Source organism: Phyllobates terribilis, unplaced genomic scaffold, assembly GCF_046119375.1.
Source record: "Phyllobates terribilis strain yellow unplaced genomic scaffold, ASM4611937v1 Scaffold_5__5_contigs__length_657084704, whole genome shotgun sequence".
In the NCBI taxonomy this organism is placed as follows: domain Eukaryota; kingdom Metazoa; phylum Chordata; class Amphibia; order Anura; family Dendrobatidae; genus Phyllobates; species Phyllobates terribilis.
This window is the reverse complement of record NW_027362765.1, coordinates 58434042-58458708: the sequence shown is the minus strand read 5'-3', so window position 1 is coordinate 58458708 and position 24667 is coordinate 58434042. Positions and strand designations below refer to the sequence as shown.

Sequence of the window (24667 nt, the reverse complement as noted above, 5' to 3'; positions counted from 1 at the left end):
CTATAGAGCAGTGGTGATGGAGTTAAATTATTCAAGAATTTGAGTACCCACACCTGGGTAAGGGGTTTTATAAGAATGTTGGTTATTTTGAATGTATATTTTTATTTGTACCTGATGAAGAGAGCAGCTCGCTCTAGTAACGCATTGTTTTAATAAAAACATTGTTTTTTTTACCAATTCATTGTAGTGACAGTGCCATTGGATCGTCATTTTTTAATATTTTTTATTTTGGATCTGTATCTTCCCCCTCAGCTGGGGGCTGATGACAAGGGCTGCAGTCTAACATCAGAGTTGTGCCTGAGATTGCACAACGATTCCAGGTGACCCTTTTTAGTCTTGGGCTCGAGTAAGTCCGTCTGATTCACTCTGTTTCTTTTCTTGCATTGAACTCCACTCATTCCTAGGTCAGTTTAAATATTATTTCAACTCATAGACTTACATTGGATACTATTTTTTTCCGGTTTCATCGCTTGATATGGTGACTTGCTGCTATCCTTGAAGCTTCTAGTAGCCATTTTGACATTTAAGTCCTATAGTTCTGACAAACAGAACAGCTGTCTCTGCCAAGATTCTCAGAATATCTCAGACACTTCACATAAGCCTTTACCTGCTTGTTGGACCTAAGCATGTTAAATCAAGTATATTATCATTAGAATATTAATATTTTACAGCAAGGCACTAATTACATATGTCACGGATATCTACAGTATCTATCTGTCATCTATTTAGTCCATATCTATCTAGCTATGTATCTAACTAGATGTTTTGTTTTTTTTAATTCGTTTATTAAACAAAAAAAAGTACACGTTTTATATATAATCAATATAACGTATACACACTCATCATAGTAATAATAATAAAACAGCAAATTTGTATAATGAGTTATTTGTATAAACTTCAATTCCACAAGTCCATATTCTTTTGCGAGGCTTATGGAACAATTGAGGATTAATTAGAAGACTTATTATTCAAATTTATATACGTTTGGTTCTACATAACTCAGAATGATATAATAGATATGTTGGATATATTGTATTCTTAAAGAAAGAAAGACTAAGACTACCCTGCTGCCAAGAAAGATTTATACATATTCTTCAAAAAAGAACCTATTACGATTGTGACATTGTTAATAACATTGTGATGCTATCAAGTGTGGGTCAATGAATCCTTTACTACAGCTATTTTAATGGTACCAGACCATTATCTACGTGTTGATATAGTAAGAGGAGACGAGTTCCACACATCCCAAATCTTATTGAATTTCCCCAAGCAGCGTCTATTCTGATACATTGTTCGCTCGTAAGATATAATTGAGTTTACCAGTTCAATCCAAGCTCCAAGAGATGGATGCAGATTACCCATCCAGTGTAAGGCCAATATTTTCCTAGCTAAGTCTCCCGTAGGAAAATTTTAACATGGTACCCCCATATCTCTTCTTCTAGCACCCCAAATAAGCATACTAATGGATTAAGAGGAACAGGAGTAGATATAAGGGAAGTTAACAACGAGGCTACCTCATTCCAAAAGGATAGGTAGCTGGGCATCCCCACACCATATGTATAAAATCCGCATCCATTTTATGGCATCTTAAGCATTCTGAAGTTTGAGATCGTCCCATTCTGAATAACCGTAACGGGGTCAGGTATGATTGGTGTACTATATATAATTAGGTCATTTTGTTATTAGCCTATGGGGACACCTTGGTTGGAGATTCAAGAATCTCTTCCCAATCTTCATCTTGGATATCAGGAATGAGGAGTTTCCATTTTTCTCTTACTGTCAATAGAGTAGAATCAATACTCATGGACAACATGTATGTATATAAGGTGGAAATAAGGCCTTGGGGACCTTGTGATTTGAGGATCCCTATTAAAGGGAAAGACGATATTGTTTGAGTTGTATTTATGTTACGTAAGTGTGATTGAATTGCTGATCTGAGCTGTAGATAGCGAAAAAACTGGGGCCTGTGAATTCTATATTTAATTTGTATTTGTTCAAAGGACATTAGGACACCGTGATCATATAAATCTTTAACCGAGGAAACATTATGGGAAATCCAAAATTGAGTGGATGGGTGGTTTAATAGCACTGGGAAGTAAGTATTATTCCATAATGGCATTTCAGCTATGATGCCATCAAAGCGAATCACTTTTTTAATTTGTCTCCAGACTGATCGTGCCAATCGGAGTAAGGGTAACAATCTAGGGGTATTGGGTTTATCTGCTTCTAAAAAACCCAGCAGGCAATCAACCTTTTCAGCGTGGGCCAAATGGCTCTCCGAATTAGGTAGGTAATTATTGGGCATCCACTTATTCAAAGCTTTGATTTGCCCAGCCAAATAATACAAAAAGAAATCCAGCAGTGCCGCTCCTCCCATTTGTTTAGACCTATGTAAGGTGGACAATTTGAGTTTGGGTCTAGTCTTCCCCCATATGAAGGACGAGATTAATAAATTAAGATTTGAGAAGAAAGATTTAGGAATAAATACTGCACTATGCTGGAGGGAATAACTGAGCTTTGGAAGTAGAAATCTATGTATAGCTTTGCACATATTTAACAACTAAAAATCTGTAATTTCTATTCCAGTACGTATCAGATGGACGGCACACGCATGACGCACACGTTCACAAGTATGTCATATGGACACACAACACTGATAACACTGGTACTGTTTTTTCCAGTACCAGTAAAATCAGAACGAGTAAAGGGGGCCTAATTCTATAATAAGCCGATGTCAAAACAATCGACACAGAAAACAATTAAGGAGCAAAGGATGGCAGTGGGTGGGGAAAACTGAAAAGAGGACGAAGAACTGTGCGAGTAGGCCCAAGATCCCTACATTTGTGGCTCAATAGCATACAAATTACAAAGAGGATTACTTTGCAACACAAAGAAGAATTCGAAAAACAAAGCTATGGATTGATTCTCAATTATAGCTACCTAACAGAGATGTGTTTGGTTTGTAGTAGTAAAACTTACTTACAGCTTCCTTTTAGACTGGCTGTCCAACTTGGGAAACCCATTCTTAATTACTATATTCCACCATGTAAAATAATAATATTCTATACTCACCTCTGGTGTTGGCACAATTCCAGTGACGTTGGCTAGCGAGATATAACATTCAGCATCCGCTAAAGGCCAGCTTCATTCTCACTTCCTTCTGCTGCTCTCTGACTTCCTCTGGATATCAATTTTATACGAAGGATATGAGAATAAAGCTGATTGGCTGCAGGGCTGGTGCAACATAATGTCCTGGGATTCTCAGCATCCACATTGCCGGAACGGAGGGGTATACAAGCTGTTACTATTTTATATGAGGAGTGTAGTAATTGATAAAGGGTTGTTTGACCCATTTAAAAAAATGCAATTCTGACGTTATTTTTTTAAGGATTTGTTTTTACGGCCTTCTTTATGTGGTAAAAATGACTTGGCAAAACAAAATCTTCCAGGTCAGATTGACAATACCAAACCTAAATTTAAAAAAAATAATTGGTTTGCGTTGCCATTCTCTGAAATCAATAATGTTTTATTGATACTATAGATCGCTGGCTCTATACACGTGCAGTATATAAATATTTGACATGATACTATGAAGCCCAGCCCAGCCAAAGGCTAAGCTCTATAGCTGCACCAAGATGGCTGCAGTGAGGCTTTTAACAGGCCCCAAGCTACCACCATGGCAGCTCATTGGCACTCCAGGATTGCATCAAAAGCACCAGCAATTTTACAATTAACAAGCTTCTGATAGTGAATGCAGCAAATAAATGACTAAACAGGAGCAATCAGAGCTAGAACTAGTCATTGTTATTACGGGTGTCTGCCAGCTGTATGATTCAGCCGGCATCTGCCAGGTTTGGTGCAGACGACTCAACTCCTGAGGCAGGTTTATACATACAGAACTGACATAGGGTGTACTATTAAAGTGGTAATCTAGGGAGATACAAATGTATTTCAATCTCCATTCTGTGTAAACTTATGAAGGCCTGATTTTAGATGTAGCTTCATATGACTTTACTACTTCTCACTATGACCTCACATGATAGCATTAGTGCTTCTGGGTTCCCTGGGGCGGTGTTTGATTTCCCGGGCTGGAAAGATGTCACCAGTGCGCCGTTCTTGTCCACAGACAGAGAGCAATGACCTGGACGGTGGACCAAGGTTGCGTAAAGTTATCTGCTTATGTCTTGGAGATTGAAATACATTTTTATCTCTCCCAACTACCCCTTTAAGCCCTACAACGAGAAAGGATTAAAATAAAAATATAATGGCTCCTTAATTTTTCTGACATGCAACAAGGTGTAATTTCTCTGTAAATAATTTTTAACATTCTGAAGATTACTATGTCTTTTCCCCTGTGTGACTTTTTTGATGTCTAACAAGATTTGGTTTATGGTTAAAACTTTTCCCACATTCTGAACATGTAAATGGCTTCTCCCCCGTATGAATTCTCAGATGTGCATCAATATTTGATTTCTTATTAAAACATTTCCCACATTCTGAACATTTATATAGCTTCTCCCCTGTGTGAGTTCTATGATGCCAATCAAGATGTGATTTCTGTACAAAACATTTCCCACATTCTGAACATGAATATGGCTTTTGGACTCTGTGAGCACTTTCTTGAGAAACAATTACATAACAGACTGAATGTTGAACATCAGTCTTTGACGAATCAGAAGATATAATCTGCTGAAAAGGATCAGATGATAACATTTTTCTGTCATGGACTGGAGGTAGATCTGGTATAATGGCATGTTCTCCATATGTAGACGGTGTGAAACCATGATCATCTTTTTCAGAATCGTAAGATTTCAGATATCCCTCTGAGCTCCTGGTATAGTCATCTGCCAAGAATAAAATTTAATTTATTTTTCCATAAGACCACAATAAAATTGTATAATGAATTATAAAATTACACTTCTCAACACATAGTTGTACACACGTGGTCAAAATTGTTGGTACCCCTCGTTTAATGAAAGAAAAACCGACAATGGTCACAGAAATAACTTGAATCTGACAAAAGGAATAATAAATTTAAAATCTATGAAAATGAACAAATGAAAGTCAGACATTGCTTTTCCACCCTGCGTCCACAGAATTAAAAAAAAAAATTAAACTCATGAAATAGGCACAAACAGAAATGACTGTACCCCTGAAAATAATGTGACAAAAGGGACATGTTAACCCCTTAACGACCTTGGGTTTTTCCATTTTCATTTTTTGCTCCCCTTCTTCCCAGAGCCAGAACTTTTTTATTTTTCGTTCAATATGGCCATGTGAGGGCTTATTTTTTTGCGGGACAAGTTGTACTTTTGAACGACATCACTGGTTTTACCATATCGTGTGCTGGAAAACAGGCCTGTGGAGTCGATAAGTCAAACCTTCGACTCAGACTCCTCAATTTCCATGACACCGACTCCAACTCCGACATACATGGCTCATGTTTAAGTGATACATTTACGGTAGGACACATTTTTCTCAGCTAAAAGTCTAGACCCTTAGATCACGAATAGGACATTTCACAACTTTCCCAAATTCTTATGAAAAAATATTCCCCACAAACTGCATTGAAATACTGTACCCAATTTATTATATATTGTAGGAGTCGGTCCATTTTATATTGACTCTAACTCCGACTCCACCAAAATGGGCACCGACTCCAACTCCATGACTCAGACTCCACAGCCCTGCTGAAAAATGGGAAAAAAGTGCGGTAAAATTGTAAAAAAAAAATGCAATTTCACAGTTGTTTTATGTGTTTTTTTTTTTACCAAGTTCACTGAATGCTAAAACTGACCAGCCATTATTATTCTCCAGGTCAAGTTCGTAGACACCAAACATGTATAGGTTCTTTTTTATTTAAGTGGTGAAAAAAATCCAAAGTTTGCGAAAAAAAAAAAAAAAATGGCGCCATTTTCCAAGACCCGTAACGCCTCCATTTTTCGGGATCTGGGGTTGGATGATGGCTTATTGTTTGCGCATCGAGCTGACGTTTTTATTAATACCATTTTGGGGTAGATCTGATGTTTTGACCGCCCGTTACTGCATTTTATTGCAATGTTGCGGAGACCAAAAAAACTTAATTCTGGTGTTTAGAATTTTTTTCACGTTACGCAGTTTACGGATCAGATTAATTCTTTTTTTATATTGATAGATCGGGCTATTCTGAATGCGGCGATACCAAATATGTGTATGTGGGTTTTTTTTTATTATTATTTTATTTTGAATGGGGCAAAAGGGGGGTGATTTAAACTTTTTTTTTTTATTTTTAAAAACATTTTTTTTAGACTTTCTGCTTGCTTCAGTAGTCTCCATAGGAGATTTGGTCGTCGGAGCCCTCACTGATCCAGCCTTTCCGACCTGGTGTGTACTATTACTGACCAGATCGGAAAGGGGTTAAATCAAGTTGTGTCCACTAATTAGCATCACAGGTGTCTACAATCTTGTAATCAGTCAGTGGGCCTGTATATAGGGCTACAGATGCTCATTGTGCTGTTTGGTGACATGGTGTGTACCACACTCAACATGGACCAGAGGAAGCAAAGGAAAGAGTTGTCTCATGAGATTAGAAAGAAAATTATAGACAAGCATGTTAAAAAGGTAAAAGGTTATAAGACTATCTCCAAGCAGCTTGATGTTCCTGTGTTGCACAGAATATTCAGAAATTTAAGATCCATGGGACTGTAGCCAACCTCCCTGGACGTGGCCGCAGGAGGAAAATTGATAACAAATCAAAGAGATGGATAATACGAATGGTAACAAAAAGAGCCCAGGATAACTTCTAAAGAGATTAAAGGTGAACTTCGAGCTCAAGGAACATCAGTGTCAGATCGCACCATCCGTCGTTGTTTGATCCAAAGTGGACTTCATGGGAGACGACCAAGGAGAACACTATTGTTGAAAAAAAAATCATAAAAAAGCCAGATTCGAATTTGCCAAACTACATGCTGACAAGCCACAAAGCTTCTGGGAGAAATGTCCTATGGACAGATGAGACAAAAATGGAAGTTTTTGGCAAGGCACATCAGCTCTATGTTCACAGACGGAAAAATGAAGCATATCAAGAAAAGAACACTGTCCCTACTGTGAAACATGGAGGAGGCTCTGTTATGTTCTGGGGCTGCATTGCTGCATCTGGCACAGGGTGTCTTGAATCTGTGCAGGGTACAATGCAATCTCAAGACTATCAAGGGATTCTAGAGAGAAATGTGCTGCCCAGTGTTAGAAAGCTTGGTCTCAGTCGCAGGTCATGGGTCTTGCAACAGGATAATGACCCAAAACATACAGCTAAAAACACCCAAGAATGGCTAACAGGAAAACAATGGACTATTCTGAAGTGGCCTGCTATGAGCCCTGACCTAAATCCTATTGAGCATCTTTGGAAAGAGCTGAAACATGCAGTCTGGAAAAGGCAACCTTCAAACACGAGACAACAGGAGCACTTTGCTCATGAGGAGTGGGCCAAAATATCTGTCGAGAGGTGCAGAAGTCCCATTGAGAGTTACAGGAATCATTTGATTGCAGTGATTGCTTCAAAAGGTTGTTCAATAAAGTATTAAGTTAAGAGTACCGTCATTTCTGTCCAGGCCTATTTCATGAGTTTTATTTTTTTAAAAATTCTGTGGAAGCAGAAAAGCAATGTCTGACTTTCATTTGTTCATTTTCATAGATTTTTAATTTATTATTACTTTTGTCAGATTCTTATTTCTGTGACCATTGTGGGTTTTTCTTTCATTAAACGAGGGGTACCAACAATTTTGAGCGCGTGTATATCTAGGTTTTCTTGCACCCGGGCAAGAATTCAGTTTGGTGCCCCTGCATCCCAAGCACATATGTGATTTGCACACTTAGTCACGTGCTGACGAGCTGCTGTTCCTAATTCTCTCAATGTTCAGTAAAAAACTGAGGGAAGCAGGAAGAAAAGCTAGTTGTCACGTGACCGTGAGTATGAAAATCGCATATGAGTGAAGTAGCTATGAGATGACTGCCGGAACAAGCAAGCAGAGCTGAATCCTGATAGTGAGTATATTACATGCTGTTAGGATTGGCATGTTACAGGACTTCATTTTATAATTAAAGGGCTTGTCCAGTTTTGAGATGAAAGTCTGCAGTCACTATGTGACTGCAGGCTTCTGAATTCTCACATCGCTTTGCACTGTACACTTTTAGGATTCTCCTTTGCCGGTGGCAAGAGTGGACGGTCATGTGAGTACAATTATGCGATTTGTATACTTCTGGCAACATTCCGACTAGATATGTCCAGCCTCGCTCAACTGATTTTCATTAAGTGAGGTCACGCATGCTTAGTCAGTATGTGACCACATGTATGCAAATTGCACGAGAGAATCCTGACAGCGTGCAGTGCACACTGAGAATTCAGAAGTCTGCAGTCACATAGAATAACTGCAGACTCATCACAAACTTGGACACCTTTTAATGCTCCTAACATAACTAAAAACACGAGAATTAGTCATTATCACAAAACAACATTTACATCCAACTCTGATTGGAGTCACTCTTTTTTTTCTTCATCTTGCCCAGACTGCATGATGACTTCAGTCACATCCTGTCTCTGCAGACTTCCATCTTCTCCAGTCTTCTGCAGCACATCCTCACACTATACCCTTAAATATAGCAGTGTCATTATAATGCTCCTGAATAAAAATAACTGCCCCCTCGCTGAGCCCCTGAACAAACAATTGTCGATCACTATATTCACTGTACAAAATATGAACCACACACTGTCCCTCTTATGGTACATTCCCCTTAACACTGCCCTTTCCTTTCCATACTGGGCCTCCTCTTCAAACTGTCCTTTCACAATGGGTCCCCCTATAGGGCCCAGTCTCTATACTGTGCTCTCTCTTCACACTCCGCCTCCTTGACATACTGTCCCCTCCTGACTATGTCCTTACACTGTCCCCCCATGCTACCTCCCCACACTACTCAGTCCATATTCTGTGCCCACTCACACTTTTCTGGACCCATACTGTCTCCTCACGCTATTCCCCTCTATAGGCTCCTCACACGTTTCCCCCTCCCTTTTCATGCTGTCTCCTGTCACATCCCGCCTGCTAACCATCCTCATATATTATGTGGCTGATCAGCTCACTCGGCTTCACATTGAGGTATAAATGGAACACTGTCTCTTTAAATTTTCAGTTGGTTTATTGTGCAGCATAAACCAATAAAAGGTTCATGGAAAATAAACATGGCCCATTCGGCCTAACGGCAAACAAAAAAAATGGGGAAAGAGTCCAGCAAAGTCCTTGCGTCAGCCGGGGTCCGGCCACTCCGTGTTAGCAAGAACCACACGGTTCAGGTTCAGCAGGTACAAACACACGCTCCTCTCTCTGGAGCTGGCCTCCAGATACTGACCACCCCCTGAGTCAATAGGCTGGCTTTTTATAGCCCCTAAATCATGCCCTGGAGTGGAGATAGGGTGGATAGCTTCCCTCCCAGCACTTAGCTATCCACCTGTAAAGCATGCCCTTGTAATTTTGGCAATTAACCCTCTCTGCACTTAACATGCAGGAGAAACCTCTATGTTTTACATGACTGAAGCAATAAGTCTCAAGAGACGCGTATCTCACCTCCAGTATTCTGCCAGTGACCTTGTCACACCGGTCACTGTCCATACTGCCTCCTTACACATCTTTCCGATGTGCCCGCACCCATTCCATCACCCTTGCTCCTCATACTGTGTCCGCATACATTCCCCCCTCGCTACTCATTCTGTGTCTGCACCCATCCCCCCATACTGTTTCCTCATACATGGCCCCATCTCCACCCTTGCACCTCATATTGTGTCTTCAAATTTCTCCTGCTCCCCCTATTGTTTTTGTACCTGTCCCTTCCTTGCTCCCCAAACTGTGTCCTCAAATCTCCCTCCCCCATATTGTGTCTGCACCTGTTTCTTCCTTGCTCCCCAAACTGTGTCTTCAAACCTTTAAAACCCTGCCCCACCCCCGTTACAATAAATCTTCAGTGTCTTCAGCTCTAGGAGCACTTACCACCAATGTTCTTCGCACCTCTGCAGCACTGGCAAATGCCGTCAGCATCGTGAGCACATGACCTGATCACGATGCTTACGTGGCCATGACCCTGCGGTCAGAGCTTCAATTGTACTCGCAACTGAGAGACGCGAGTACAATTCCTCACTTGGAGCCGGCGCGCCTCAACTGCTGATTCTCAGCCCAGGGGGCAGCAAAATGCAGCCGCTAGGGAGACATCTCGACTCGCTATGTCAGGTGGCCTGACTGCACCCCCATGTTGCTGCACCCTCTGTCTCAAAATTTAAATGTTGAGTAATTATGGAAATACCAGGATGGGTAGACAGTTAATGGTATGCAAATAATGAAAAAATTTAATAAAATTTTTTGGGGTCATCTCGAATTAAAAGTATAGAGTATGAGCGCCACGTGTAGAAATACAGACACTTACACGCTTTGGCATGGTATCAGTGAGGTTATGTGAGGAACATTGTGTCATGCTGAGTGCAATTGATCAAACAAATCATGAAGATCCAGTGCTGGCAACTGCCTTTGCAATGAAGACGTACCTGATGTGCTTGATGAGAGACAAGTCTGGAGATGCTGCAGGCCATTGTAGCATGTTTAGGCCATGCAGCCTGCTCACAAAAGAACCAGCGTGGTGCGGCCCGGTGGCCTCGTTTTGAAAACTGGTTTTTGGAACACTTTGGTGCATTCAGTGTGGCAGAACATTTCTCCAACAACCATTATCATCAAGTAACCACTATTATGGAGTAATTTGGCATTTATATTTGCGCCTTATTCTCTATATGTTTTGCTCTTATTCCTCCACAACTTTGCTTATCCAGATATTTGAGACAGATTCATGAAATGCGCCAAAAAAAAAGACATTTGGTAAAAGTGGCATTTCACTGAAATTCCTGCCTGGAGTAAGGCTTCTGGCGGAATTTTCAATCTGGCACATTTTTGCAACTCTTTCAAGGTTTTGCAACTTTTGGTGCTAATCAGTCACCATAACTGGTTAAAGACTAAAACAAAAAGCATTTTTTTTCTATTTTGCGCCAAATAGATGAACAGGGCGCGTAATTTGAGAATTTGGTGCAAACATCGTCAGAGAATACAACAAAACACATAAAATAGAAAAGTGACTTCAATAAATCGCAAATGATGAATTGGGCCGCTGGTCTCAACTGACTCCATGATTTTTAGGTCTCTATGGGGCAGGTCAATTTGGTGAGCTACAAGCTGCCCATTACAGCATCTTTTCGGATTACCAATTCTTTTCATGTTTCTCTTCTTAAAGGGACTCTCTCAGCACAGAATAACTGTTGAAACCAAGTACAGGAGCTTGGTGATTCACGGCAGGGCCAATCATTTAAACTATCTTACCACCTACTTAGTTTCCATGTGTCTCTGCCATTCCCTGACTCTATGAAACCAGAGCTGACAATCAAAGAAGAGAGTAGAGAATATTGAGGGAAGCCAATCAGGTGGGAAGGTACATATAAATGATTGGGTCCTCCGTGAAGCACCACACGGCGAGACTTGGTTTGAACAGTCATTCTGTGCTGAAAAAGTCCCTTTAAGCGCCTAATTCTAAATCCTTTCTCTAGAATTCCCTTAGTTACCACATACTCTTTTTCTGGTCATGATACTGAATTAGAGGTCAAATTTTTTTTTTAGATGTAATGGAGATCTAGAAAGCTATTTTATATTGGGATTCAAAATACCACGGTTCAGATTTCAGGAAGCAGGTCTCGGGAGACAAGATCGTCTCCAAACATCTCAATCTGCGAATGCGATGCCTGCTGTGGCCATTTTCCCAAAGCCCACTGCAGGGAAATGAATGGGGAAGGGACTCTGCTCACCGCCCACAACTTAGGAAAGCCCGTGGCCTGCAGCCTCGCATCGCCGGGATACCCCCATCTCCCAGCCCGCGACCCGCAGCATCGCTCCACTCCTACGGCCGCCGGCCTCCTGCAGCACTTCCCCTGCCTCCAGTGACCCCGTTCCACCGCCGACGCTCCCCCAGTTAATTATCTAAACTCGGACTATAAGAAGTACCACCATTTTATTTAAACATTTTTTAACTATTTTCCAGCCCAAAATTTGGGATGCGTCTTATAGTCTAGTGCGTCTTATCGTCTGCAAAATACAGTAAAAAATATGAATGTACAAACAATATTGCTGTGCACGTGTTCAGTCTTTTATTTCTTCTTTTAGCTGCTTCAGGGTTTGGAAACCATAAAGTGGTAAAAGAAGTAACATCTTAATTTTTCAGGGGAAAGGAACAGACAAGCATATGACCACTACCCAAAGTTGTGACAGGGGCGTTTCCATATTGCCAGAAGAAATTGTATGTAGATCGGCCCTTTAATTGTTTTGTCGGTATGAAAAAAGAATGATTATCTGGTACTCACCGTAAAATCTCTTTCTTGGAGCCTTCATTGGGGGACACAGGTAACCATGGGTGTATGTTGCAGTCGCTAGGAGGCCGACACTGGACAAAAAAAGAATTAGCTCCTCCCCTCAGCTGTTTACACCCGACTGGCTAGAAGCTCGTCAGTTAGTGAAAAAAAGCAGTAGGAGGAACAATAACAAAATATAACTATGTACAGGCCCAACAGAGGCACACAACCAGGGAGGGTGCCGTGTCTCCCAATGAAGGCTCCAAGAAAGAGATTTTACAGTGAGTGCCAAAAAATCCTTCTTTCTTCATCGCTTCATTGGGGGACCCAGGTAACCATGGGAAGTCCCAAAGCAGTCCCAAGGGAGGGAACAGAATAGCCAGAACAGACAACGGATGACCGCTGCTTAGAGAACCTTTCTTCCTAGGCTTGCATCAGCCAAAGCGAAGGTATGTACTTGTGAAAGTGTGATGCGAAGACCAGGTCCCAGCCCTGCGGATCTGAGATGCAGAGGCCTGGTGGCAAAAGGCCCAAGAGGCCCCCCCCCCCCCACCCTGGTGGAGCGAGCCCTTACACCCAGAGGAGGAGGCCAATCCTTGACGTGATATGCCTCCAGTATGGTCAAGCGGATCCAGTGGGTAATGGTAGATTTATAAGCAGGTAGACCCTTGCAACGACCCTTAGGAATGATAAACAAGGTGTCTGAACGTTGAAAGGTAGACGTGTAGAGCTCTGACAATATCCAGCTTGTGCAGAGACTTTTCAAGAGGATGAACCGGAGCTGGGCAGAAAGAAGGCAAAACAATGTCCTCATTGATGAGGAAGGAGGAGACCACCTTAGGCAGGAAGGAAGGAACTGGTCTGAGGACCCACCTTGTCCTGATGGAGGATGAGGAACAGAGAACGTCAAGAGAGAGCGCTGCCAGCTCAAAAACTCTTCTGATGGATGTAAAGGCTACCAGAAAGGCAACCTTCCAGGAAAGAAAAGATGACGTGATGTCCTGAATGGGCTTGAATGGAGATTGTTGAAGAGCGCCTAAGACCAGATGACGGTCCCACAGGTCTACAGGAGGACAATACGGTGGTGCCAAATGAGCGACGCCTTGGAGGATGGTCTCGACCTGGGGGCGAGCGGCAAAATTTCGCTGGAAAAGAACTGAAAGTGTGGAGATCTGGCCCTTGACTATAGGAAGGCAAGAATGGAAGGGCGAGAAAAGGGCATTAGAGCTAACTGGTTGTCATCACACCAGTGAAAATAAGGAATTAGTCCTACCGGTAATTGTACTTCCAGGAGTCAATCATGACAGCATGACGGGAGGTTGTGCCTCTCATCCTCTAGGGACTGGAAACACATGAGAGGTTAGAAGCCCCTCCCCCCCCTCCTGCTCCACCATACCCTCAGTGCTTTTTCCAAACACTACACCAGGATGGATGAATTTTATTCTGCTTTACTGAATTGTCTTTACACAGATGTTCTGGGTTGCCATATGTATAAGGAGTTCGGGGGTGGGGGGGGGGGGTGGGGGATGTGTTAGTGCTTTCATTCCTTATTTCCCCAGAACGTCCCTCATGACAGGACGACGGGAGTAATACCAAATCAGACGGCATATTTTTAGGGTGGGACTACCGTCTGAAGGACTTTCCTTCCATAGGCTAATTGTTGGGTAGATGAAATGTCCAACTTATAATGTCTACAGAAGGTATTTATATTGGCCCATGTTGCAGCCCTACAGATTTGTTCTAAAGACGCTCCTGCTCTTTCTGCCCAGGAGGCTAATATGGCCCTAGTGGAATGAGCCTTAATGTCCGGTGTTGGTTCTTCTCCTTGCAGCTGGTATGCCATTGAAATGATCGAGGTTATCCATCTGGCCAAGGTTACTTTTGAAGCTTTTTTGCCCTTGTTTTTACCTGAATATTGAATGAAGAGGTTCAAATCCTGTCTCCATTGTTTTGTAACCTCAACATATCGCATCACCGCCCTTCTGACTTCAAGTGTGTGGAATTGACTCTCTTTTTCATTCTTTGGGTGCTGACAAAATGATGGTAAGATAATCTCTTGATTTAGGTTTTTCTGGGATACCACCTTTGGAAGAAAGGACTGGTCGAGTTTGAGAATTATCCGGTCACCCAGGATACGGAGATAAGGATCTGTAGTTGACAGGGCCTGGATCTCTCCAACTCTCTTGGCTGAGGTTATTGCTACTAAGAAGGCAGTCTTCATTGAAAGTAACTTTATACTAGCTTCCTCCTGAGGTTCGAAGGAACTCTTACACAGAGATGTCAAAACTAAATTAAGGTCCCATGGGGGTATTAGCTTCCTTCTCGTAGATTTCAATCTAGTGACTGCCTTTGCAAACCTTGTTACCCAATGATGATCCACCAGAGGGTAATCCAGAAAGGTACTAAGAGCTGAAATCTGTACTTTAAGTGTGCTGGGTCTTAAACCTTTCTCGAAACCCTGTTGAAAGAATTTGAGGATGTTTGGAATATCTGGTTCAGAGCCGGACTCCAGAGGTTTTCCCACATAAGAGCAGTATTTTCTCCAAACTTTGGTGTAGATGGCACAGGTGATAGGCTTACGACTGGCTTGCATGGTGGAAATTACTCTATCTGACAGACCCTTAGCACTTAGGATCTGCCTTTCAGGATCCATGCTGTCAATTGTAAGAACTGTACGTTCTGATATGCTAGAGGACCCTGGGTCAACAGATCACCTCTCTCTGGTAGGAAAAACGGTCCTTTTATGGCGATGTGACCTAATAGCCCCATGGTGGCCCAAGAGAAGCTGGTTCCTGCTATCAGCATCACTGTGGCTCTTTCTTTCTGAATCTTCCTTAAAACTCTGGAAATTAGAGGAAAGGGGGGAAACGCATATTGCAGGACTTCGCCCCAGTTCTGGGCTAAAGCGTCTATCCCGTTGGAAGTATCCACTGAGTCTATTTTTTTTTTCCACTTTTGCATTCTTGCAGGTAGCAAAGAGGTCTATTGACGGGATGCCCCAGCGGTGAGTGAGTTGATGGAATACGGCCTGATTTAGTTCCCATTCGGATGATGAGACTGTTTTCCTGCTGAGGAAGTCTGCCACTAAGTTGTCTGACCCTTTGAGGTGGACTGCTGTTATGGAAAGAACTGTCATCTCTGCCCATCGGAATATTTGTTTGGCTAGGCACTGTAGGAGCATTCCTCTTGGGCCTCCTTGGTGCCGAATGATGGAGACAGTTGTTACATTGTCTGAATAAATTTTTACATTTTTCCCTTTGAGGATATGTTGACGACATTTCTGGAGTACTTTCCAAGCCGCCTTCAACTCCCTGTAATTGGAGGATTGCCTGCTTTCTTCTGGGGTCCATGTACCCTGTATGTACTGACCTTCTACTTCCCCAACCCAACCTAGCTGGCTGGCATCCATGGTAACTTGTAACTGCGGAGACTGTGTCCAGGATATTCCTCTCTGTAGGTTGATCCGAGATGTCCACCAGGTTAGGGAAGACTTTAGCTCTGAGGAAACTTTCATCTGTTTGTCCAGACCTGATTGAAGTCTGTACCAGCTGCTCAGAACCACCTGTTGTAGATCTCTTGAATGTGCTTGAGCCCATCGAACACTTGGTATACAGGATATCATGAGTCCTAGAATCCTCATGGCATACCTCACAAATACTGCCCCTTCCTTCTGGAACAAACAAATCCTTCTCCGGATATCTTCCATTTTGTCTATAGGAAGAGACGATCTTCCTTGCTGCGAATCTAGAAGAACTCCCAAGAACACCTTTCGCATTTCTGGATGTAGACTCGACTTTTGCCAATTTATACCCCAACCGAGGTTTTCTAGAAGCTGAATGGTCCGGGATAGATGTTGATTGAGGAGGGGTACCGAATCCGCTATCAAAAGTAGATCGTCTAGATACGGTATTATATTTACACCTTCTTTACTTAGGGCTGCTGCCACCTCCGTCATTAACTTCGTGAAGATCCGGGGTGCTGCGGATAGGCCGATAGGCAGGCAGTGGAGCTGAAAGTGATGAATCTTCCCTTGGTATCTTAATGCGAACCTCATGAAGGCACGGCAGGATGTATGAATAGGTACATGGTAGTATGCATCTGTTAAATCTACCGTACACATTACTGAGATCTGTTTTATTAATGGAATGATAGTTCTTATAGTTTCCATCTTGAATCTTTTGTATTCTATACTCATTCAGGGGTTTCAGGTTTATGATCGTCCGGAACTTCCCTGAGGGCTTCCTTAGGGAAAAAAAGAGTAGTGTAGTGACCCTGTCCTATTTCCATGGGTGGAACTGGCCAGACTACCCCTGCCTGTAATAGATCCCTGACATCTTTCCAGGGTCTTTCTGAAGCGGCTGGAGTCTGGGGAACGGTAAGATGATATTTGTGAGGCGGCGGTTGTATAAACTCTATTTTGTAACCAGTTTTTATTGTTCTTAATATCCATGGGTTTTTGGTTATGGTTTGCCAACCTGTGGAAAAGAACCGGAGTCTCCCCCACACTGGTATGGTGTCAGGGCCTTTTTGATGAATCTGAAGTGAATTGGGTGGATCTACCTTTACCTCCCTTGGAATAACTCCACCTTCCGGTTTTACCCTTCCCCTTGTAATCCTGGTTCTGTGATACTCGGGATTTACGAAAGGAGTGATACTTTTTGTTTCTTTCCTCCGGAAACCCTTTCTTTTCATCTGAGGCTCTCTCCAAGATCTTATCTAGGACAGGACCAAACACATTGCCCCCTGAGAATGGGATTGCACGAAGTTTATTCTTACAATGGGAGTCTCCTGACCAGGATTTTAGCCATATAGCACGTCTTGCCGAATTGGATAACACGCTACTTCTAGCTGAGAATCTGACGGATTCTGCAGATGCGTCCGCCATAAAACAGGGTGGCTGATTTTAATATGGGAAGAGTATCTAGGATGACCTCCCGAGAAGTATTGGTTTTAATTAGTGACAACAGCTCATCTATCCAAAGGGACATAGATCTTGCTATCGAGGTTGCGGCTATATTGGTCTTAATAACTGCTGCTGAGGCTTCCCAGCTTATTCTCAGGAGCCCATCCGCCTTTCGATCCATAGCATCTTTAAGGCAAGATGAATCCTCAAAAGGAATAGAGGTCATTTTTGCTACCCTGGCCATAGGTATGTCAATTTTAGGGACTTCATCCTAAACTTTCACTTCCTCTGGGCTGAAGGGTAGGCGAGCCCTGAAGTCTCTTGGAATGGTGAGACGTTTTTCTGCATCTTCCCACTCTTACAAGATCATAGATTTCAAATACTCTTTTACTCTGGATTCTCAGACTTCCAAACATCTCGTCTTGTATGGTATGTGGGATCTGAGCATCCTCAATCCCCATAGTTTTCCTAACCACCCTAACCAATTCATCTGTGTTTTCGGATGAATAGAGATATCTCTTCCAATCCTCAGAAGGGGCCTGTGGGGACATTTCTCCTGTCTGTAGAACTTGATCAGTCATAAGAAAAATCTTCTGCGTCAGAAGATTCCTCCATTTCCCATCAACCCTTTTGTGACGGGACGGTTCCTGTACTGACTGAGGTGGTATAAGGCTGGAGATTGAACTCTGAACTTCCTCACAGATCATAGATCGCATGTCTGCTATAGAGGTGGATTGTTCCCCCTTGAAGACCTTCACTATACACTCTGCACAATGTTGTTTCTTGTGTGCTTTCGGTAAGTGACTATTGCATGTAGGGCATCTCTTAGGTTTTTTACGGGCTGTGGTGCCTGATTCCAATATGCCCCTCTCCTGTGAATGTTTTAATGAGAATAGGAGAGTTTTTAATGTAAATCACTCGATCTGACATTAGGGAATAGCTCCATGTACTTACACTGCCCAGGGACTCTGATTGTACCTCTGCCCGTGGATTAGAATCCATTGTTTGGAAGAAAAAGGTGGGACACAGCACACAGAGGAATAAGCACCCTTTATAGGGTCTTACCTTTCCCTAGATGTCGGATGCCGCTACGAGCTTCCCCTGCGTTCCACATTGGAACGCACGCCGCAGAGTCCTGAGCCGCAGGTCCCGCTGGAACTGGAAATGCGTTCCAGGCTGGAATGCATCCGCGTCATCGCTGGCCGCTGACCCGGAAGTGCGCCCTCCAATGGAGCGCATGCCTCTGGACTGCTGCAGGGTAGTGTAGCGTGACGCCGACAGCCCTCCTGAGAGGGAGGCAGCGTCGGCGTCAGGAGCTACGTTCCGCTCTACTGACAGGCTGAGGGACATCTTTAGTGAGGTTTCGGCCCGGAGTTTCTTGACAGCAGGAAGGGGTGAGATGATTCCCCCTCGATCCCACTGGGCTCTCAGGTATGAATCTTTGCGCCGATGCGCTCCTCTCTGCGTCTGTCCTGCTAGGGACAGGAAAAACACAGTGTGGTGGAGGGGGGGGGGGGGGGCTTTTAACCCTCTCATGTGTTTCCTTCCCTAGAGGATGGGAAAGGCAACCTCCTGTCGTGCTGTCATGAGGGACATCCTGGGGAAAAAGGCCCTCCAGGTCCGATGACAAATGAAAGAAGTCACGGGTTTCTTGCACTGATCATGGTCTGAATGACATGAGGAAAGAAAACTGCTTCCTTCAGAATGGCGGCTTCAATGGCCATGCCATTAAATTCAGACACAGAGAATTCTGATAGAAGAGAGGACCCTGTGAAAGTAGATCTGGACGGTCTGGGAGTTTCCAGGGTGTGTCTAGGAGCAGGCCGACTACCTCTGCATACCAGGCCCGTTGACAATCCAGCCCAGCCGGGCAATGGTGTCCAGAGTGATCTGAAGGCTCAGTCAACAGTCCTTGAGGGAAGGACCCTTAATCAACAGATCGTCCAGAAAGGGGATAATTACAATCCCCCTGGAGAGTAGGATGGTCATGACAGTGGCCATCACCTTCGTGAAGACCCTGGGCGCAGAGGCAAGGCTTGAAGGGGAGCGCTGTGAATTAGTAATGCCTCCCTTGAACCACAAAACGAAGGAATCTCTGATGTGATGCACAAATCGGGATGTGCAGGTACGCATGCTGAATGTCCACCGAGCAGAGAAACTCCTTGGGTTTCATTGAGGCAATTACTGAACGGAGCGACTCCATTCTCAAGTGGCGGCTGTGCATCCATCGGTTCATGCGTTTGAAGTCCAGGATTAGGCAGTGGGAGCCGTCCTTCTTTGGGACAACAAAAAGATTGGAATAGAAACTAGAAAAACATCTGAGAGAGGGAACAGGTACTATGACTCCAGACAGGTGGAGAAATGAAATGGCATGAAGGAAGCCTGCGACTTGAGCTGGGAGCTTTGGGAGGCGGGGCATGAAGAAACATTTTCATGGGGGTGAAGAAAATGCGATCTTGTAGCCGGAAGTCACGATCTCTCTGACACAGGCGTCGTCGACTACTGATAGCCACGCGTCTTGGAAAAGAAAGCGTCCACTCACCTGGGAGGAGTCCCAGGTGGAGGTGGCCCGTCATGCTGAAGAGAATCTACTGGAACGGGACCCAGAAAACTTGGAAGAGTCAGATAGGGGTGGGCTTGAACAATGATTTATTTCCCTTCCGCTGTGTGGGAGAGCGATCCAGCTGTGAGGAGGTGGTCAGCGAAGCAAATTGATGAAAGGGCTGAAATTGAAGAGAGCGTCTCCTTGTAAAGAGACGCTTAGGTTGGGCTAGGGGAGGGAGGTGCTCTTGCCCCCTGTCGCATCTGAAATGATTTTGCCTAACTTAGACCCAAAGAATCTTGAACCCTGGAAGGACAGGTAGGCAAGGGACTTCTTGGAAGCCAGATCCGCAGTCCAGGCCTTAAGCCAAAGAATTCTGTGTATAGCAATAATATTGCTAGTGACGCGGGCTGAGGAGGAAGGTGCTGCTGAGACTCCCATTGAATAAGATGGCACCCCTGTGGACCCCCGCTGACATGGCAGCTGTGGAGAAGAGGAATGACAGTACCTTTTGATGTAAGCCCCAGCTCCTCTTCTCTGCTTCTGAGGCTTGCAACAGGAGGTCCTCTATTGGGAAAGGGGAGATCCTGACAACTCCTCCTACCCGCACCGTCCGGTCCTGGACGGTGCAGAACACAGTGTCAGTCCCTGAAAGAAGGGGGAAGGTCAGCTAAAAGGGACCACAGTCTTCCTCCCAGGCCACTCCGAGGAGGGGACTGGGGTGGGGAACGGGCAAGGACCAGCCACTGGAGATCACCCTGAAGCACAGAGAGGTGACAGGGGATAAGGTCCTGCCCAGCGGGTCCGAGAGTGGGCAATGTGGGTGACACCACACTGCTCTCTCGGTCGCTCCTGTTTGGGAAAACAGGGTGAGAAGTACACCCTGTTACCCTGAAGAGAAGGTGAATTGAAAAAGAAAAGACGGGTATCAGATCCAGGTCTGCCTCCTACTGACCCTAAGCTTAAACTGACGAGCTTTGTGCCAGTCGGTGGGTGTATACTGCTGAGGAGGAGCTAATTCTTTTTTTATCTAGTGTCAGCCTCCTAGCAACAGCAGCATACACCCATGCTTACCTGCGGCCCTCAATGAAGCAATAAATCAAGTATCATGTCAATTGTGCCCATTGAAATTTTGACAATAACACTGTGTACAAATAGAAAAAAAGCATAGATAACATTTGTTTTTCTTAAATGGTTTATAAATCAGATTTTTTAAATCTGTACAGAAAGGAAAACATAAAACCTACAATCCATAATAACACCAGCTAGTGATTGAGTTGAATTTAGTGGTCACTACTCACCTGTGCGGTTATCTGTAGGAATCTCCTCTTTACACTGCACATCACACCTCAGATATGTCTCTGTATTATTAATATGGAACAGATCTTTACCCTGAAACAAAGATTGTAGGAGTCACAGAAAGATGAAAACTTAGTATGATGACCAAAAATTACATGTCAGAAGTACAAGAAAAAGAAATATCTTTGTACTGTGCCAGTAGATAGAAAATTATTAAGATTTGAGAGTCCTCAGTGGTTGATACCTTTTAATGGCTATTCGAAAAGATTGTAGCAAATTGCAAGCTTTTGAGAATACTCAGGCCTCTTCATCAGGCATAGAATAATACAAAATCTGAAGAACCACAAATTTATACACAGCAGGGTCCTGTTCTATGCCTGATGAAGAGACCTGAGTAGTCTCAAAAGCTTGCAATTTGTTACCATCTTTTTGGTTAGCCAAAAGATATCAACCACTGAGGACTCCCAAATCTAAATATGTCAGAAGTAGACCTCCTTTGGCCTTCAGAACTTCAAACAGGAGACCAGCGAGCCTTTCTTTTTTTTCACTTCGAGTTCAGGATGCATTTAGAGTATGGAGCATAATAAGGAACATTTGAATTACATAAAAAAAAAAAGCTTATCGAATTTCGTGACTAAATTAGAGGAACTGTCAAATTCAAATTTTGCTAGATCAAGAGTAGAATAATGGAGAAGGGTACGCCATGCGCAGTGCAGAAGTAAGAAAGAGAGCAGAGGGAGCTGTGCAGAGAATCGGACGAGGGGCTATGGCACCAGGATAGGTGAACAATCAGGTGAGTATCTAATTTTCATCCCTTTGCCAGCCTGCTATATATTATCCTGCTGCCATTTTACTGAACTCACATGAAGTAACAAAACATTCAGAAGAATCCAAATTTTTTGTAAAATTTGAGGTGAATTCAATTTACCTCAAACCAATTTGGTCAACTATAAAAAACAAGACTGAACACAAGACCTACACAGCCTTCTACACATCATAGGGGAGATCTCATGACATCTTCTCTCCATCTACCTGATGATCCTGAGGAACATCGAGATTTGCTTGTTTACAGTTTTCTGGAAGTAGAGGACGAGGACATCTCTCTGGTGCTGTCCTCTTACTGGATAGAACTGGAGGAAACACATACAGGGACTTAATTCATAATTTATATACAGATAAATGTAGGCCGTGTGTATTTAGTCCTGTCTATTACCTGGTGATGTGAGGGGCTGGGGAACCTCCATCATGACATCCTTGTACTGATCTTTATGTCCTTCTAAATACTCCCACTCCTCCATGGAAAAATAGACGGCAACATCCTGACATCTTATAGGAACCTGACACATACAATGATACCGTCATCCCCCCTGATCCCTTCATAGCATTACTGTATAATATCTATATTATACATTTATAATATATAGTATAATATCCTCCCTATCTCACAACCTTAAACAGCTATTCAAAACTTTCAATTCTCTCCTCTGACCCCCAGCACCTCCTCCCTCTCCTCTTAGCGAATGACTTTGCCTCATTTCTCAAGCAGAAAATCGGTAACATCAGATAAAGCTTTGACCTCCTGCTCTGTGGCCTCCCTTCTAACACTCTCGCATCCCTCCATTCTGTCTTAAACTCTGCTGCCCGACTAATCCACCTGTCCCCCACCCTCCCCCACTATTCCTCTGCCTCTCCCCTCTGTCAATCCCTTCTCTTGCTCCCCATTGCCCAGAGACTCCAGTTCAAAACCCTAACCATGACATACAAAGCTATCTACAGCCTCCATATATCTGTGACCTAGTCTCCCGGTACTTACCTGCATGCAACCTCCGATCCTCACAAGATCTCCTTCTCTACTCCCCTCTGAGCTCCTCTTCCCACAATCGCATACAAGATTTCTCCAGTGCATCCCCCCTACTCTGGAACCCTCTACCCCAACATATCGGACTCTCACCTACTGTGCAAAGCTTCAAAAGGAACCTGAAGACCCACCTCTTCCGACAAGCCTACAACCTGAAGTAACCCTTCTTTCACCATACCTCTGCAATACCAGCTCTACCCTCCTCTACTGTATCCCCTCCTATCCCTTGTAGACAGTGAGCCCTCGCGGGCAGGGTCCTCTCCTCCTGTACCAGTCGGTGTCTTGTATTGTTCAAGATTATTGGACTTGTTTTTATTATGTATACCCCTTTTTCACATGTAAAGCGCCATGGAATAAATAATAAATGGCGCTATAATAATAAATAAATAAATAAATAATGTCCCAGCAGTGTCACCTCTCCAGTCAGCAGCTCAATCATCTTGTAGGCGAGTTCTAGGATTTTCTGGTCATTGATGTCCTCATGTATCAAGGGGTGAGGTGGAGGCCCTGTGATTGGGCTCAGGGGTTTTCCCCATCCCTCAGACACAGGGGCCTGACAGCCATCACTAGAGGTCTTCACTAATATGTAATCCTGGTTATGGAGAGACACATTAATAAATCTCACTACAGACATTTCCAGAGTCCTCACCTCTTCAGTTCTGTCCATCTGTTATTCCCATAGATAAGAATGATGTAATGTGACGTCATCAGAATCTCTCACCTCTCCAGTAAGCCGGAAAAGGATCTCTAGGGTGAGGTGTAATATCCTCTCTGCCATCTTGTCCCTGTCTCTATCCATCCTTGATGGGTCACTCAGGAAAATTCTCTTATATAGATCTCCACCGAGAGGATCCGATATTGTAGGGACCTGAATGGGGAGAAGATGACGATGTAAGAAATCTCCGGAGCTGTTACCGGCTTCACATGATCACTACATCCAGTCATGGCCCCGTCCTGCCCCCGGTATAACACACAATCACATTATAGTCACATACAGAGATTTATCACAGAATATCTCCAATCCAGCACCAAAACACATAAGTAAATAATGTAAAAATGTTGATTATGTGTCATTAAATGTGACAACACAAAAACACCACAATAGTCTCAGTGCTAAAGGGGTTAATGTCCCCTGTGCCCAGTAAGGGGGACTCTCCACATACCTCCACCTGCAGAGTGGCTAAATCCAAGTGGGTTAAAGGACCTCTGCCGACGTCACACCCATGTGACCGAGTGAGATGTTACAGGAAGGAGCCTATACCAGGAAGTCCAGTTGTGCTGTCTGGCTGCTGATGACTGAGGAGGTAGTGTCTAGAATGGAGTTGATTTTCGGAGGGAATGATGTCACTGCAAGGGGCGGGGCTGAGCCCTGTGAGCAGAGGACTGTGTTGTGTGTTGCTGCACCATGGAGCCTTGTAAGGAGCGAGAAGACTGAGGGGCTGCACCATGGAGCCTTGTGAGCAGAGGACTGAGGGGCTGCACCATGGAGCCTTGTGAGGAGAGGACTGAGGGGCTGCACCATGGAGCCTTGTGAGGAGAGGACTGAGGGGCTGCACCATGAAGACTTGTGAGGAGCAAGAAGACTGAGGGGTACAGTGTCCATTTTAGGACATGATCAGATATCAAAATCAAACATCATAATGATGTCAGTTTGAGGCTAAATAC

At 43.7% G+C, this 24667-nt stretch overlaps 1 protein-coding gene across 2 annotated transcripts; it reads right to left on the bottom strand.

Moving 5' to 3' along the window:
* Nucleotides 1-344: 344 nt before the first annotated feature.
* Nucleotides 345-24311, bottom strand: LOC141272026 (gastrula zinc finger protein XlCGF66.1-like). Of its 2 annotated transcripts, XM_073682310.1 has the most exons (7): nt 24166-24311; nt 23724-23870; nt 23418-23594; nt 22358-22481; nt 22177-22274; nt 21147-21237; nt 345-4844 (listed from the first exon to the last, which is right to left on the bottom strand). In XM_073682310.1, exons 2-7 carry the CDS (start codon nt 23799-23801, stop codon nt 4339-4341), a joined length of 1074 nt encoding a protein of 357 aa, XP_073538411.1. In that variant the 5' UTR covers nt 23802-23870; nt 24166-24311; the 3' UTR covers nt 345-4338. The 2 variants fall into 2 exon arrangements, with proteins under 2 accessions (XP_073538411.1, XP_073538412.1); XM_073682311.1 differs by lacking the exons at nt 23418-23594; nt 24166-24311 and having other exon boundaries at nt 23652-23861.
* Between the last annotated feature and the right edge of the window lie 356 nt (nt 24312-24667).

Coding starts and splice junctions, on each gene's coding strand:
- LOC141272026 (XM_073682310.1), bottom strand. CDS start 23,801: ATGGATAGAGACAGGGACAAGATGGCAGAGAGGATATTACACCTCACC. Junction 22,482..23,417: donor TTGAGCTGCTGACTGGAGAG/GTGACACTGCTG, acceptor TGTATGTGTCAG/GTTCCTATAAGATGTCAGGA. Junction 22,275..22,357: donor CCAGCCCCTCACATCACCAG/GTAATAGACAGG, acceptor TGTTTCCTCCAG/TTCTATCCAGTAAGAGGACA.